The sequence below is a fragment of the Ranitomeya imitator genome, chromosome 3, assembly GCF_032444005.1.
Source record: "Ranitomeya imitator isolate aRanImi1 chromosome 3, aRanImi1.pri, whole genome shotgun sequence".
In the NCBI taxonomy this organism is placed as follows: Eukaryota; Metazoa; Chordata; class Amphibia; order Anura; family Dendrobatidae; genus Ranitomeya; species Ranitomeya imitator.
In genome coordinates, this window is record NC_091284.1 from 90,474,673 (window position 1) to 90,491,122 (window position 16,450).

General features: G+C 44.4%; 1 protein-coding gene across 7 annotated transcripts in view; it reads left to right on the plus strand.

The window, feature by feature from the left end:
* The window catches only part of NCOR1 (nuclear receptor corepressor 1), a 197,346-nt gene that overhangs the window by 132,624 nt on the left and 48,272 nt on the right, over positions 1-16,450 (plus strand). For 5 of the 7 annotated variants that reach the window (XM_069761106.1, XM_069761111.1, XM_069761107.1 and 2 more), the window contains exons 17-22: positions 5,180-5,242; positions 11,386-11,525; positions 12,437-12,563; positions 14,414-14,966; positions 15,042-15,171; positions 15,382-15,577. In XM_069761106.1, coding sequence (XP_069617207.1) covers positions 5,180-5,242; positions 11,386-11,525; positions 12,437-12,563; positions 14,414-14,966; positions 15,042-15,171; positions 15,382-15,577 — 1,209 coding nt within the window. The remainder of the gene's footprint in view (positions 1-5,179; positions 5,243-11,385; positions 11,526-12,436; positions 12,564-14,413; positions 14,967-15,041; positions 15,172-15,381; positions 15,578-16,450) is intronic. The other 2 variants (XM_069761109.1, XM_069761110.1) reach the window with 1 other exon arrangement.

A 16,450-nucleotide genomic window follows, 5' to 3' on the forward strand; every position in this document is an offset into this window, starting at 1 on the left:
GCAGGGAAGTTACATGAGCCCTGATATCATCTATTGAGTCTTTGTGGGATCACATGACGAAACAGAAGGATTTACACAAGGCTACATCCACAGAAGATCTGTGGTTAGTTCTCCAAGATGTTTGGAACAACCTACCTGCCGAGTTCCTTCAAAAACTGGTGGCTACAGAAAATGTTGAGTCGATTAAGGGTATGTGCACACGTTGCAGATTTTCTGCGGATCCGCAGTGTTTTTTTCCGCACAGAAACGCTGCAGATCCGCAAGTGATTTACAGTACAATGTAAATTAATGGCAAAAAAATGCTGTGCTAATGGTGCGGAAAAATCGGCACGAAAAACGCAGCAGATTCAAAAAAAGGACCATGTCAATTCTTTTTGTGGATCTGCAAAGTTTTTTGCACCCATTCCATAATAGAAATCCGCAGGTGTAAAAAAAAGGAAGAAATCTGTACAAAATCTGCAGCAAATCCGCAAAAAAAAAAAAAAAAAACACGAACAAAAACGCAAAATAAAGCGCAGATTCTGACCTGCGTTTTCTGCCAAGAAAGGCAGAATCTGCAGAGAAAATTCCACAGTAACATCCGCAACGTCTGCATATAGCCTTAGACTTCTTTTTTGGTTCATTGTCTTTGTATTTTGTTACTTGACACCATTAACATTTCTATTTTTCGAAGGCATGCTTATTTCGACTTATTTTTTTCCACATCTGACGCCACAAAAAATAAATATGAAAAAAAAAAATCCATTTTTTTCCCATTGCATACAAAAAACCCTACACATATTAGGTATCGATTGCAATAACCCAGAGAATTTATTCAATCTGTTATTCAGTGTGAAATCCGAAGTTCCATTCAGACCTTGTCACAAATAGGATAAATGTTGGTGTGCTTAATTTTTTTTTCTTTGATTTGTTTAATGATTTAGTGTATCGTGTATTTAATATCTTCATTAACTTTTAGATCTGTATTCAGTTTTCAGCCTGATCCATGTTTCAGATTTTTCTGTTATGGGTGTCTTTTTCAGTAATACAGGCTTGGGTGTGAGCTCTGTGTGTATCCAGTGTGCGACTGTCTTCATTAATAATAATAATAATAATAATAATAATAATATTAGCTCATATATCAGCACAGCTTCTATCCTGCACCTATTTTCCTTGTCATTTGCTCTCCTCCTTTTTTATAGCCTGTTTTCTCTACTCTCCCTGAGACTGTAGATGCTTTCCCGTATCTACACAAGACGACGATAACAGTCATTGTGAAACTGCCACTAAAAGAAAATTTTCTTTTCTGAATGAATGGGTTAGGTTTGGTAATGTCAAGTGAAGTGTCATCCTGTGAACAGGACTGCAGGGTAATGCAGAACTCCTAATTTGGGGGCAGAGAGTTGCTGTGGACACATGCTATACACATAGTTAAATAAATAAGGCAGCACACTGCAGCGCTAGAACATACAAACTTGAAATACGAAATTTGAACTGCATTACTGCACTAGAAATATGAAAAATGAGAGCGTTTAGCGCACAAAAATGGCCAATTTTATGTGTAGCCACTTTACGGCATCTCTCTTATACCAGGTCCTACGCTTGCCTTACCTTGCTGAGAATAAACGTCTCCATCAGAATGGGTACATGTGAAACCTCTTCCTAGACTAAAATTCTCTCTCTATGGAGGGGTATTGGACCAGCTGTAATTAAAACACCTGTGGCTAGAAGGCGGAGTGCACGATCAGAAGGCTAGAGAATACATTTCAAAAACCTGACCGGCACATCCAAACATAGACTAAGTGTGAACAGGTGCTGAACCTAGAGTCGCCAACTCATATATAGTTAAATAAATAAGGCAGCACACTGCAGCGCTAGAACATACAAACTTGAAATACGAATTCATTCTAAATCTATGTGAAAATCACTTTTACAAGAGCCTGAAAATGTCAGTGTGTAGCTGCAGTTCGGTTTTGGTTGCCGGTAAGAACGTGTCGTGTCTATTTTATAAATGGAGGAACTGATTCTCCCTTCATCCAAAACCAGTGCATGTATAGGTTAGTGATGGATTATGTAACATTGGGGCATAGCACTGGGGATCTGGCAGGCTGCCCCTTCTCCCCTCCTGCCAATAACAAAGCTGTAATTACTGTTGGTATTTGTTCCTTCTGCCATGTAATTCAGGGAATGTTTGTTTGGTTACAGCAATGTCCAGAGGTTTTTCCTCCTATTCTTTGCCATGCACTGTACCAAGTGTGAATGTGCCCTACTATGTATGAGGGGGTTATCACGCTGTTTATTTAGGGGAAATCTGTCCGCATCATATACATTGCTGTGTACCGGTTACATGTTGTAGTTCTACACGGCCATAGTGCTGCAATATCGTACACCCCTCACACAGATGTGCCCAAAGGAAGAAGCCACGTTTACTTATTTTTTTTAATTCTTAAACCCTCTAAAGGATTTGTTTCGTTAAAACTAATGCGTTTCCTATCCAATGGATAGATTACTTACTGGTCATGGAGATTTGACCACTGGGACCCGCACCAGCTGATTGGGGAGCAAGAGGTGGTCAATTAATTTTTTCAAGGGGCCGGGACTGTTGCAGAGGTCTGATCCCATACGTTGAAATTAATTCTGTTCAATATTAACATTAACATATTATGTTATATTGATTTTATTGCTTTTTTATTTTTTTTTTTCTGATTCAAAACCACATAATTTACCGTACTCATTTTTATAGATTATGAAAAACAGTAAATTATACTGCTCTTGTTATTCAGCCATGGTACGTACTATGATATACTGCTCCCCCCAAAAAGTGTCATATCCCCACACACAGTGTGATGGTCCAGAGCTCCCCACATAGTATAATGGACCCCATGGCTCCATAAACAGTATGATGTAATACACAGGATGTCACCCACTCAGTATGATCCCCCTACAGCTCCCTATATACAGTATGATCCCCCAGCAGTGTATTATCAGCCCACACAGTGTGATGGCCCCCCGCAGTACCCTATACACAGCATGATGGTTACTATGGTTTCCCACGCAGTTTGATTTCCCTCAGACCTCAAACACAGAATGGTGACCCTCAGATTAGGATCCCCCCACAGTCCCCAACATGGTAAAATCGCCTCACAATCCCCAACTCCTTATGATGACCCCCACAGTATGATTCCTCACTTCCCCCATACACAGCTCCTAATATAGAATGATGACCCCCGAACTGCCCTTAACGGTATGATTGCTAATAGCCACCCAACTGCCCCAAACACAGATTGACAACCCCAGCACATTATGATGTCCCCCACACAGTATGACCCCTCCCCATTGCCCTCAACATGAAACGATGATCCCCCACACGGTGAGATCCCCCACACGGTGAGATCCCCCACACAGTGAGATCCCCCACAGTCTCCAAATACATAATGATGGCTCCACAAATGAATGACAAAAAACAAACACTGCTTTCCTCACCCCTAGCGCACTTCTCCGGACTTTGCTCTGCTCGGTGAGGCTCCAAAGCAGGTGTGATCTAATGACCCTAGTTGTACAGGCTGAATGATGGAGGACGCTGGATGCGGATACCGGTGAAAGCGGGATGGAGGTGGGGAGGGCGGCCTTGGTGTGCGAGCCAGATAAGAACAGCCAAAGAGCTGGGACCATAGTTTGTCCAGGTCTGTCCTATGTGATAACCAGGCCAAAATGTTACTGTGGCTTTCTTGTGCATCATTAGGAATGGATTTCATATAGCTGGCTTACTGCTGGTTCTGCAGTAGCAACCTATTAAAAATGATTTCCTTATGATGCAGCAGCAAGCCAGCGCAATATTTAAGAAGCAGCATATCAGCGGATGCACCTCGAACCTGTGCTACACAGGCGCTGAATGCTGAGGGTGACTTCAGCCTCTATCTGCTATTGATAGAGGACGTCGGTTGTGCTATAAATGCAACAATTCTTTATTATTTTTTCTTTAATAAAAAATGTCAAAGTGATCGTAATTGTCCTTCCTAACACGCAGGGAGAATATGATCTTTTGTCCATGGGTGTGGGCAGGAGGCGACGTCATTTGGAGCTTTCATTGCTTCAACTTGTGGCCATTAAACCTCATGTACATCTGAATTTTGGATTTGTATTCTTTAATCTTTCATTAATATCTGATCTTTTCACCTAATATGTACTGGGGGTAAGGACATCTCGGCACATGCAAACCAAAAGTGGCGCAATAAGTTACGGCAATCATTTACCTCCGCACCATAACATTTATCTGGTTACTTTGGGAATCTGTTCCATTTTATTATTATTTTTTTTGTCGGCAGTAGATCTTGTACATTAACCCCATGTTTTCTGCTTTATATTTGTGCCATTTCACGACGTTAAATTTGCAATACCAGGAATGGAAGCCTTTTGATGTGTAGTCTGTGGATGTGGGACCATCATCGCCTACGTGCATGTTTGTACAAGTGTTGTGCTTTGTACGCTTGTGCTTTTTGTTTCAGTTTGTCGTGTAGGTTGTGTCACGGCCTGAGGTCACAGATGACTTGTATTAGCCGTGACGTCCCCTTCGTCTCGTACTTTCGGTCGGGAGGTGACCGCTTTTGCTACGTACTTGTCGTGACCCATCAGGTTTCTAGTAGCACAGTATTCTGCCACGTCCTTTAGCATTTGATCCGGTGGTTTCCCCATTAGCGCCCCCTATAGCCGCTTTCAGAGCCATGTTTTTATTAGTTGTTTGTGCTGATTTTTCTTTGCACAGGAGACCCATATGGTATAGGATAGGGTCTTATTTGTGGTGGACGTTGCAGTGGTATTGTGTTTTTATGCCATTTATGGTTTGGAGTATGAGGCACTGACTTGTTGTTTTGCTTTTTTTTTTTTCCTTTCCTTTTGCATTCATTCTGCGGTGTTACTACTCTGCATGGATGTGTTTTGAGGCATACTTTCAGTTCATCAGTCATTGTGAAGCTGAGCTTTTCAGCGGTTAGTACATTGCCCGCTAGCTTGTCACAAGTCCTCTTGTCAAAATCAGGAGCGACTGCCTCCTTCATCTCAAGCCTCTCTTTCCCCTCAAATGGCTTTTACGGAGGAAGCCTGCACGTAAATGGATAACTATGTGTGGGCTTTGTAGGATTGGTGCTCGTAATGCAAATCCGGGTCTTTCTTTTTGATGGGATTTGCTGTATTGTGCTTTCAGCTTCTGCCGAGACCGTGGAGACCTCCCGTTGGACTGAAGAAGAAATGGAAATTGCTAAAAAAGGTAACGCTTTCAAGTTTGGCTTCTGTGGATTTCTCCGGCCAGATGTAGACGCTGCTGACCTAGTAGAGTTTTTTGTCTTGTGTGTTGTTTTGATGTAGTTGTGGCATTTGTTTGCTCTTAGACGTTGCTTTTTGTATTGCTATATGTGGCTATGTGGCTGTTCCGCATCCCCTAACTCTTGCAGACTGTAGCCCGAGGGTCTCAATGTCCCCCCCAAGTCATTTCTACATGGTCTAAAAAGCAGGTCACATGGTCACACATAGTGCTACCGGTTGTGCTGTGAATCTGAGTGGGGCCCTGTACTCTCCTTTTTCTGTCCTTTAAGTGGAAGTTGATGAACCCCTTTATAGGGGGCTTCTTCCAAAGTGCAGCACCCCAAACCTATGTATTAATATTCTAAAATGCATTTTTGACCCTATGAGCCTGTGTAGTAAATCATTAATAGCAATGACTTGAGGCTGCTGAAGGTTTTCCACAATTTCAGTAATAATATAAAACATAATTTATTATGAAAATAATAATAATAATGATCTCTGTGCTGAAGAAGTTAGGATGCTGGTCCAGGCTTCTCCCCTCTTGTCTCATCTTGGCTTTGTGCGATGATGTACTCGGACACACAGCTTTTATTTTGCAGCTTCAGTTTTATTTCTGATCTACATAGCCCGAGAGCTATTTTGCTTTTTATGATGATTCCTTTTTTTTCTTTTCTCTTTTTAATTCTTCTTTATTTATTGACGTGCCATGCACTATATATACAGAACAGTAATGGGCTTGGATTTTCCTTCACTTATTTATTGCATCCTGACGTCTTCTTTTTCTAATGGTCTCTGTACATTGTGATTGATCTGCATGTGTTTGTGTGCATGCTTTTCATCTGCACCATGTTGTGAGGGATTTACATAAGTGAGGATGATGCTAGAAAAATGAAAATTCTATACAGTATGCGATTTTAGTGCCGAAGGTCATTTTTGGGATGTTGAAAAGGGAGATACTGGATGGCGAAAAAGGCTCCTGGCGTCTTTGACCTCCATGAAGAAGGCAAAAAGTCTTTACCTTGGGTGACTCGATAATCCTCTGCTAATACAGTCACACAATATGATTAGTGGGGCAGCGCAGAGTTTTGGCACGGCTTGACACATGGCTTTAGTTCATTTCAGGTGAACAGAGCAGGAAGGAAAGAAACTGACAGCCTGTGTGACTCTGGAAGACGTTTACCAGCGAAGCGTCTGCAATGAAAACTTGGATCAGCCAAAATTCGTGATTCATTTTTTTGTTTCTTTTTTAATGCAACCTTTTGGATTCTAAAAGTCTCACATGTTGGGCTCCATAATTTTGACTGCAGGAAGAAAGCTGGTAAAAGCCGTGAATATGGCCGCTTTACCCTACCATCGTGTTCTAGTGAGCATTGGTAAACCTCTAATGCTGAACGTAGGAGCAGCGGGGCTGCAGATGGAGCCCACCGTGGCTGTTGTACGATTCTCCACAGCCAATCTCCATCGGTTCACATTGGGTCACATACACATCCCATTTCAGCCATATAATCTCTGCCATCCAGTCTAGCGGTTACAGTCAGATTTGTATGGCATATGATTAGTGATGAGCAAGCGTTTTCCCCAGCACGCTCGGGTGACCTCCGAGTATTTATGGCTGCTCGGAGATTTAGTTTTCATCGCCTCAGCAGCATGATTTACACCTATTAGCCTGCTTGATTACATGTGGGGATTCCCTAGCAACCAGGCAACCCCCACATGTACTCAGGCTGGCTAACAGATGTAAATCATTCAGCTGCAGCGATGAAAACTAAATCTCCGAGCAGTCACAAATACTCGGAGGTCACCCGAGCGTAATGGGGAAAACCCGAGCAACGAGTATACTCGCTCATCACTACACATGATGTCTCCGCCATCCAGTGCAGCGGTTACAATCAGATTTGTATGGCACATGATGTCTCCGACATCTGAGGTAGCGATTACAATCGGATTTGTATGGCACATGATGTCTCCGCCATCCGCTGTAGCAGTTACAATCAGGTTTGTATGGCACATGATGTCTCCGACATCTGAGGTAGCAGTTACAATCAGATTTGTATGGCACATGATGTTTCCGACATCTGGGGTAGCAGTTACAATCAGGTTTGTATGGCACATGATGTCTCCGACATCTGGGGTAGCGGTTACAATCAGATTTGTATGGCACATGATGTCTCCGACATCTGAGGTAACGGTTACAATCAGATTTGTATGGCACATGATGTCTCTGACATCTGGGGTAGCAGTTACAATCACATTTGTATGGCACATGATGTCTCCGACATCTGAGGTAGGGGTTACAATCAGATTTGTATGGCACATGATGTCTCCGACATCTGGGGTAGGGGTTACAATCAGATTTGTATGGCACATGATGTCTCCGACATCTGGGGTAGGGGTTACAATCAGATTTGTATGGCACATGATGTGTCCGACATCTGGGGTAGGGGTTACAATCAGATTTGTATGGCACATGATGTCTGACATCCGCTGTAGAGGTTACAATCAGATTTGTATGGCACATGATGTCTCCGACATCTGAGGTAGTGATTACAATCAGATTTGTATGGCACATGATGTCTCCGACATCTGGTGTGGAGGTTACAATCAGATTTGTATGGCACATGATGTCTCCGACATCTGGGGTAGCGGTTACAATCAGATTTGTATGGCACATGATGTCTCCGACATCTGGTGTGGAGGTTACAATCAGATTTGTATGGCACATGATGTCTACGACATCTGGGGTAGCGGTTACAATCAGATTTGTATGGCACATGATGTCTCTGACATCCGGTGTATTATTATTTATTTATATAGTACCATTAATTCCATGGTGCTGTACATGAGAAAGGGGTTTCATACAGTTATAGATAATGTTTACAGTAAACGAATTTACAGTGACAGACTGGTACAGAGGGGAGAGGACCCTGTCCTTGCGGACTTACATTCTATGGGTTAATGGGGTAGAGACAGAAGGTCGGGGGTGCAGCAGCTCGGGTGGTGGTGGGGTGGCAGCTCTGATGGTGGTGAGGCAGCAGAATGGTTATTGCATGCTGTTGGCTTTCCTGAAGAGATGGGTTTTCAGGTTCCTTCTGAAGGACCCGAGGGTGGTGGATAACCGGACGTGTTGAGGCGTGGAGTTCCAGAGGATGGGGGATATTTGGGAGAAGTCTTGGAGGCAGTTGTGTGAGGAACGAATAAGTGTGGAGGAGAGTAGGAGGTCTTGGGAAGATTGTGTGAGGGAGATATTGGGAGATTAGTTCAGAGATATAGGGAGGGGACAGGTTGTGGATGGCTTTGTAGGTCAGTGTTAGTAGTTGGATTCGATGTGGAGTTGGGAGCCAGTGGAGGGATTTGCAGAGGGGAGGAGAGAGGTGGCCAGAGGTGTAGAGGTTACAATCAGATTTGTATGGCACATGATGTGACTCCTGCTTCTGTAGACCATCGACTTGTGGCCTCTTCATATTCTTCAATCTTCCAGTGTTGTATGGTTTTCTTGGCTCTGCCTAAGCATTTTGTGGCATTGAAATAAAGAATATTTGTGTATTGCTGATTTCTGAATATAATTAATGACTAACATATTTTACGAACCCTCGGGGCTCTTATATTCTATCATTGGAAGGTGGATTTTGTATTTGCTCGGTGTGTAATCTCTATACCAGGTTGTGTATTTCCATTCACCATATACATGCAGAGAAGCCCTAACATCTGTGTCATTGATAGGGTATGACACTATTTTCTTAAAGTCATGAGTTTCTGGGCTGGTGTTCTTCAGGGCAGCAATTTATTAAAGGGGTTGCTTGCTTAAGGTTATGTTCATATGTTCCGTTTTTTTTTTTCTGCAGGCAAAACCTGCAACGTCAGAAAAGCAGGTTTTGCTGAGTGTTTGCGGTGTTTTTGTCCAGGTACATTTGTCTCTTATGCATGCTGTTAAAATTGAGTGCATAAAAAAATAATCTGATTCTACTTCATCCAGTTTTGGCACCAAAAATCCACAAAACCTGATACCTGCGTTTTTTGCAGCGTTTTTTTGCATCACCCATTGCTTTCAATGGGTGAAAACCACTGCAAAAAAGCTAAAAGAAGTGACATCCTGCATTTTGCAAAAACAGCTCTTTGTGTGCATGAGATTTCTGAAATCGCATAGACTTTGCTTTTATTGTGAAATGCAGCTGAAAATTTGCATAAAAAAGCTACGTTTTTCCCCCATAGGCTCATTTATGTGTAAAAAAAAAAACAACAACAAAGTTTTACTTACCCTTTCCAGGTCAGCACTGGGCTGCATCATCACCACAGTCCTTGTCTATTTTCTTTTTTTTTTTTCTTTTTTCTATGGCTGCAATAGTAATGCCACGTCAACAAAGCTGCAGCCAATCTCTGACCTCAGCAGCTCATGCTGTCTGTGTGGGCAGAGTTCAGTGATTGGCTGCAGCGTTATCGACACACATTATCACAACTGCAGGCAAAACAGCAAAGACCAAGCAGCGGCGGAGAGACAGTGCTGGATCATAGGGTGTTAAGGAAAGCCGTTTTTTTTTTCCCTTACACATATACGAGGCTACGAGAAAAAGCTGTCGAAAGGGGACAACTTTTAACCACAGCAGAAAGCAGATACCAAGAGCATTTTTCCATGCCTCCATTACTCAGATTGCACATGGCTGTCATCAGTGGGCCCCTAACTCACCACAAGAGTGGGGGATGTGTTCCCATTTCTCTTCTGACTGCAAGACTGCGGCCAGGAAGAGATGATTGTAGCAGCGGTACGTACCGTATGTCCTATTCAAGGCCCGGGGGCAGCACTGTGCTCCATGATCTTCACCGGTGTCATGGACCCAGACGACTGGGAGGACACAAGTGCGATCTGACTATTCTTTTATTCAACTCTTTTTGGCTTCAGTTTTGTCATCAGGGGAAACTCTGGAACAGAAATCCTGCAATCCAGGGGATAGTTGATAACCTGTTGGTGCTGAACTGCGCCTTTAAAGGGAAGTGGTCGTCAGAAAATCCGCTATTTTTTTTTTTAATGAGTTTTTTTGTTACAAGTATTTATTTATTTATTTTTAAAGGCTTTTTTTTCCCCATCATCATTGAAAACAAGTACAGTATGTAGGTTATTTTTTTAGACTCTTAGGCTAGGTTCACATTGCGTTACTGCAATCCGTTTAGCGCATACGCTAACGGAATGCGCTAACGCAATGTCCAAAAAGGGATTGCGTTTGGGCATATGCGCTAGCGGGATCGCTAATCTGCGCCAGCAAGAAACGGACCTCGAACGCTGCAAGCAGCGTTCGAGGTCTATCAGAAAATAACGGGACATCGCTAACGCATGCCAAAAATGGCATACGTTAGCGATGCGTTAGATACATTACGGTCAATGGGTGCGCTAATGGATCCGTTACATAGCGTTAATTGCGCCATGTAACGGATTCCGTCAGCGGACACCCACTAACGCAATGTGAACCTAGCCTTACTACTTGCCCTTTCAGGACAGTTTACATTAAAGGGATTGTCCATTCTTAAGCTACAAGTCTCTCTCTGTGACTGCAAATTGGTGAATCCTCGCATTCAGCTGATTGTAAGACCCCCTGTGATCCATTTCTCGACCGTGGACCCTTCTAACAAGTAGGGATTTTCAGACGCTTACAGCGCTTTTAATTGCCAGGTTGCAGTGCAGACCCTGCGATCTGCTTATAGACCAGTTCTCAGTAGACAACCTGTGTTAAATCTTCGCATTGGTCCATATGGATGTTAGTCCTCTCCAGTAGAGTTCTTCGAGACTGGTCCAGCGTGTGTATGTGCCACTAGAGGCCGCTCACAACACAGGTGACGTCTGTAGTGGCACTGCAGGCGCCCACGCTGCGTAACCTAGAATATTACTTGGACTGAAGCTACCGTCCTCCCAGTGTCCCGCGTGTATCTTCCAGTGTCCCGCGTGTAACTTCATTACATTGGGTATTGGAGACCTTCTAATATGAGATCCTCTATTTTGGCATTAAATGTCATTAATGTTAACCTTTTTCCTCCAGGTTAACAGACTCAATATTTAACCCCACTCAATGCCTTTCCTTTAATTCAAAGAGGTCCCATTGGTCTGTGCTTGTGTTTCGGCAGGCTTGGTGGAACATGGTCGTAACTGGGGGGCTATCGCCAAGATGGTTGGAACGAAGAGTGAAGCCCAGTGTAAAAACTTCTACTTTAATTACAAACGAAGGCACAACCTGGACAACTTGCTGCAGCAGCACAAACAGAAGGTGAGGATCAGTGAGCAGGGAGCGTGTCTGACAGATGGCTACAGAGGAACCGCCAAAAATGTCTGGGTCCGTGGGGAGCAGCGTTCGGCTGAGCTCTTCTGCTCTTCCATTTAGGAGATTGGTGCGGAGTCTCTGCACTTAGACCAGCGCGGATCTAGAGCAAAATGTCAGAACTTTACTGAAAGTCTACTTACTCTCTAAAAGGGTCTCTGTTGGCAATAATTTTTACTATGCAGTCAGAACTACCTGGCAGTGTGTAACAGATGCAAAGATGTCAATTTTGTCACTCTCTTTTGTGTCGGAAAATTGCATATTTTGGTTCACATGCAAACTAGACTGCAATACATCAGTGGGTGTATCCCTGCACGTGCAGGTCATAGCTTTTCTGTATTCCTCTCTGGTATTCAATTGACAGAGGGGGCAATGTGTGTGTGTGATGTTACCTCTTCTCCTGGACAGAAACGCGCCAATGTTCTGCCTAAATCCTGGCGCCAGCCAAATGATTGATGCCTGCTAGAGATTTTGGCTGGGAGCAGAGATGACGTCACACAGAAGAGACTGTCTCCACTGGCAGTCAAGTAGCGATGGGCAGGGAGAAGTGACGAGAAGCCATGGACTGCCCTTACGCCAGTATTCCCTCCACTGCACTTGCAGCATAATTTGCTTATGAGTAAAAAGACGAATTTCGCCGTGATGGAGCAATTGTTGCACAGTGCCCTATTACCTCTGGTTGTTTGGTGGAAATGGTGCTGAATGTTCCCTTTAAATGGCTGTGTTACTGCAATAATTAGCTTTCTATATTGGTTTAATTGAAAGTACTGTCCCTTTATCTAGTCATGGCTTTAGTAAACATTGTGGTCATAGTTATGGCCCTTATCCTCCGTCCTAAACTGACATGAATTCTCTTTCAGTCTCCTCGCAGGCCACGTGAGGAGAGAGATGTGTCGCAGTGTGAAAGTGTGGCCTCTACTGTATCTGCCCAAGAAGATGACGAAAATGAAGGATCCAATGACGAGGAGAACCCAGAGGACAGTGATGGTACGGTTTATTATTGTATGGTATGTTTTATATAGATTCAAGGGAACCTGTCATCAGGTTTGGTTGATACGAGTTACGGCCACCGCCTTTCAGGGCTGATATACCCCATTCTATAATGCTGTAGATAAACCCTGATCCGACCGGCAAGAGAAGAAAAATAATTTATATTATACTCACCTGGGGTGGTCCAGTCCGATGGATGCTGCAGGTCCAGGTTCGGCGCCTCCCATCTTCTTATGATCGCCGCTCTCCTGCTTCTGCATCGCTCCCCGGCATCGCGCTCCTGCGCAGACGTACTTATCTGCCCTGTTGAGGGTGGAGCAAAGTACTGCAGTGCGCAGGTGCTGGGCCTCTCTGACCTTTCCTGCGCACTGCAGTACTTTGGTCTGCCCTCAACAGGACAGATAAGTACGCCTGCACAGGAGCGCGATGCCGAGGAGCAATGAAGAAGCAGGAGAGCGACATTGCAAGAACATGAGAGGCGCCGGACCAGGACACCCATCAAACTGGACCGCCCCCAGGTGAGTATAATAAAACCTATTTTTCTTCTGTTACAGGTTGGATCGGGGGTTTATCTACAGCATTATAGAATGTGGTATATCAGCCCTGAAACGTGATGGCTGTATCTTATATCGGCCAAACCTGGTAACAGGTTCCCTTTAATAATCAATATAAAATCTAAAAGAAAATCTATGTACTGTGTACAAGGTCAATCATAGAACTGAAATGCTTGAACACTGCACATGGGAGCCCCAAGAATCGCCTCTTACCTCCTTGAATCAACAGCTCTTCTCTTGATTACCCAGTGTGGCGTGGCGTCAGGTAGCAATGGTGACGACCAGGAGGTCAGAGGCTTAGTTCAGGACTCTAATCCAGCAACCACAGAGTACTGATGTAGCCGGTGGATTGGATCCTCTGTAAATAGATATGCACCATCTCCACCATGGTAGTAACAGACCAGCCTGGGATCCTGTAGCACGACTATGGAGACACACGCAAGACCACCACACAGCTCACTTGATGGTTAGATAGTTGGGCACATTGACCATTTTTACTGAGCAGGTAGTCATTGCTGTATGGATGCTCTCTTCTTGCTTACGGCTAATATATATGGTGGGCTTGAGAAATGGTGCCTCTTGGCCATAGAGAATTGTGAGGGCCTTTCAGGCTGCCTGGGCTTATTTTAGTAGGCTTAGGCTAAGTCTAGCCCTTCTTCCAGCCCCAGTGTTCTCCTTTTAATATGCTCAGAGGTCTTCATTTCCTGTGACTCAGGTTGCATGGCCCCAGATATAGGAAGTTAATCCCACATTTTGCGGTTAATTGCATTAAAAATAGATTTGTCTGCTCCTTGCGGCTATTTTTTGCTTTGTGATTCCTACAACTCTGGAAGGCTTAGGTTAAATCAATGAGGGAGTTAAAAAAAGCGCCAGCCTTCAGTTGTCGATTAATCCCTTTTACTAGCGCACATGCTCCACATTGCCCGTGGTGTAGTAAGCTGGGGTTATCGGTTTCCTGTACAGGGCACAGGAGGCTGCCACTGACATTCGGGACAGGAACGAGCTCTTGTTCAGCATGATTGCACCATGGAATCACCGTTTCTCACAGGAGTTCTCTTATGTCTTGCTATTTTTTGGCATATGCTGTAGGTGTAAGGTTAAATGCATGTAAAATGCAGCAGTAGAGTCTGCTAATGGCATCAACATCCTTTTTGGGGGTTTTCAAACATAGTCAACGACTGGGTAAAAACTGCACCGATTTGTAGTCGAACCAGATGCCGGTGAACATTTTGTGTGACCTTAATGTCTAAAATCCTCTTAACATTCATCATTCACAATTACATTTTGCTGCAGGTGCGGAAAACAGTTCAGACACTGAAAGTGCGCCATCTCCATCGCCCGAGGAAGGGGCTAAACAAGCTGATGAAGCCACAGAGCCATCCACTTCTTCATTACCCCGAGCTTCTTCTCCGGAGCAAGATCCCGCTAGCAAACCTGTACCTTGTGCATCCCCCTCTACTACCTCCCAAAATACAAAGACCCCTGAGAACCAGTACCCAGAGTTGCAGGTAAAAGAAGAAATTAACGCTGAACCAGAGGAGGCAATGGAAATTGGGGAGAGACGAGACAGCTCCGAACCTAAACCATCTCCAAGTCTCCAAGTCAATACCAAAGTGGAACCTGTTGAGGTCGATGTGAAGCTTCCAGATAGTGCCCAAGTTAAAATAGAGGAAGATAGCAAAGACCAAGAGCCAGAAAGGAGTAAGGAGAAACTAGACCTGGCAGATATGGAGTACTCCACCAACCAGATGGCAACCCATGAAAGGCCGGAATCCCACTCCGACAATGACTCCAGTGCCACATGCAGTGCGGATGAGGATGTAGATGGAGAGCCTGATAGGTCAAGGTGAGAGTGCTACAACTATAGTATAACCTGTAAGATGTTTCTATGTCTGCATCACTTTCGTTTCCCCTCTTTTAGGATGTACACACTAGATTCAAAGCCGTCACTGTTGAACCCAGCAGGAACAATCCTGATATCCCCCTCAATGAAGCAAGGCCCATTGGATCTGCAGCAATTGCATCATCGAGCCGCTGTTATCCCACCCATGGTAAGTGTATGCACCTGAACTTTACACTTATCTCAAGGTGGCCTCAGAGGCTTCAGTATCTGCAGAGAGAGGAGGGCCGGGGGCTTGGCGCCACCGTTCTGATGATCAGCGGAATTATACATGACTGTTTCATAGTTCTTTAACTCTTGAAAGCAATAGTTTGGTAGCCATGCCTGCTGCCTCTTCACATCTGTTTTCCTCTTGCCTTAGGTTTCTTGCAGCCCTGGAAATATATCAGGGGCACCAGTCTCGGCAAACAGTTTCTCCCTGTACCAGCGACATCTTCAGTCTCTGCACGAAAACAACTTGCTTGAAGAGCAAAGGCAGAGACAGGAGCAGCTCAGTATGGAGCGAAGATCGGCCAGTCCGGTCAACTTGTCCAAGAGTCCAAGTATTGAATGGGAAGGTAATTACTAATCATCCTCTCGACCCCTGACATATGATGTCGAGGAGAGACTTGTTAAATTCGGCACCCGATCACATTGTTCTCACGGGATTCCGGCCGATTCCGGAGTGTCTGGCAGTCGGCTTCCTCCTCTTTCCCCATTGACAGCACATGATTGTACAGCTGGACTGAATGTGCCTGTCTATAGGGAGGTGGGAGGAATGGCTGCCTGCCGACATTTGTCTTGGGGCACCTCATGGGTTGTCCTGAGGTCTTACCGCTGTGTGTGATGTAACGCTGAGCAAAGCGGATGGGAGCCGCCATGTGATTTGTTTCTCATCGGGAAGTGATCTTCAGATTATGCGGACACGGATCACTCTGGACATTTTCCAGGCTCCTGAAATATTGGCAGCGGCTCAACCGTTCTGTTTTCAGTGTTGCTACACAAATCCCAGAATATTTACCCTGGCACTGACCACCGAAGGCTTCCTGCCAACCAGGACTGTTTTTACATGAGGTAACAAACACGTTGGGAACCTTTATCTGTCATGTGGCCCTGTTACTGCTTATGTGGCTGATTAATGATTAACGGCTGTTCTGTCAGGGAGGCCTTCTGAACGTTTTACTGCCACATTCTATGAAATATATATATTTCACATAATGAATATCGGTGGATCTGGTACTTATAGTAGAGATCTATCCTGCAGGATACTTCATAAAGGAGGGATCCCTTTGGTAAGAATGATTGCCATTGTCACCCTATCGTGCTCTTAGTATGCCAGTATTCAAGACTCTTCTGTTAACCCTGTGAGAGCGTGCTGGCCCTGGATTTGGTATATCTCAAGCATCCATTAATCCCTTCCAGGACCATGACCGTGGTGCCAGGTCTGGTGT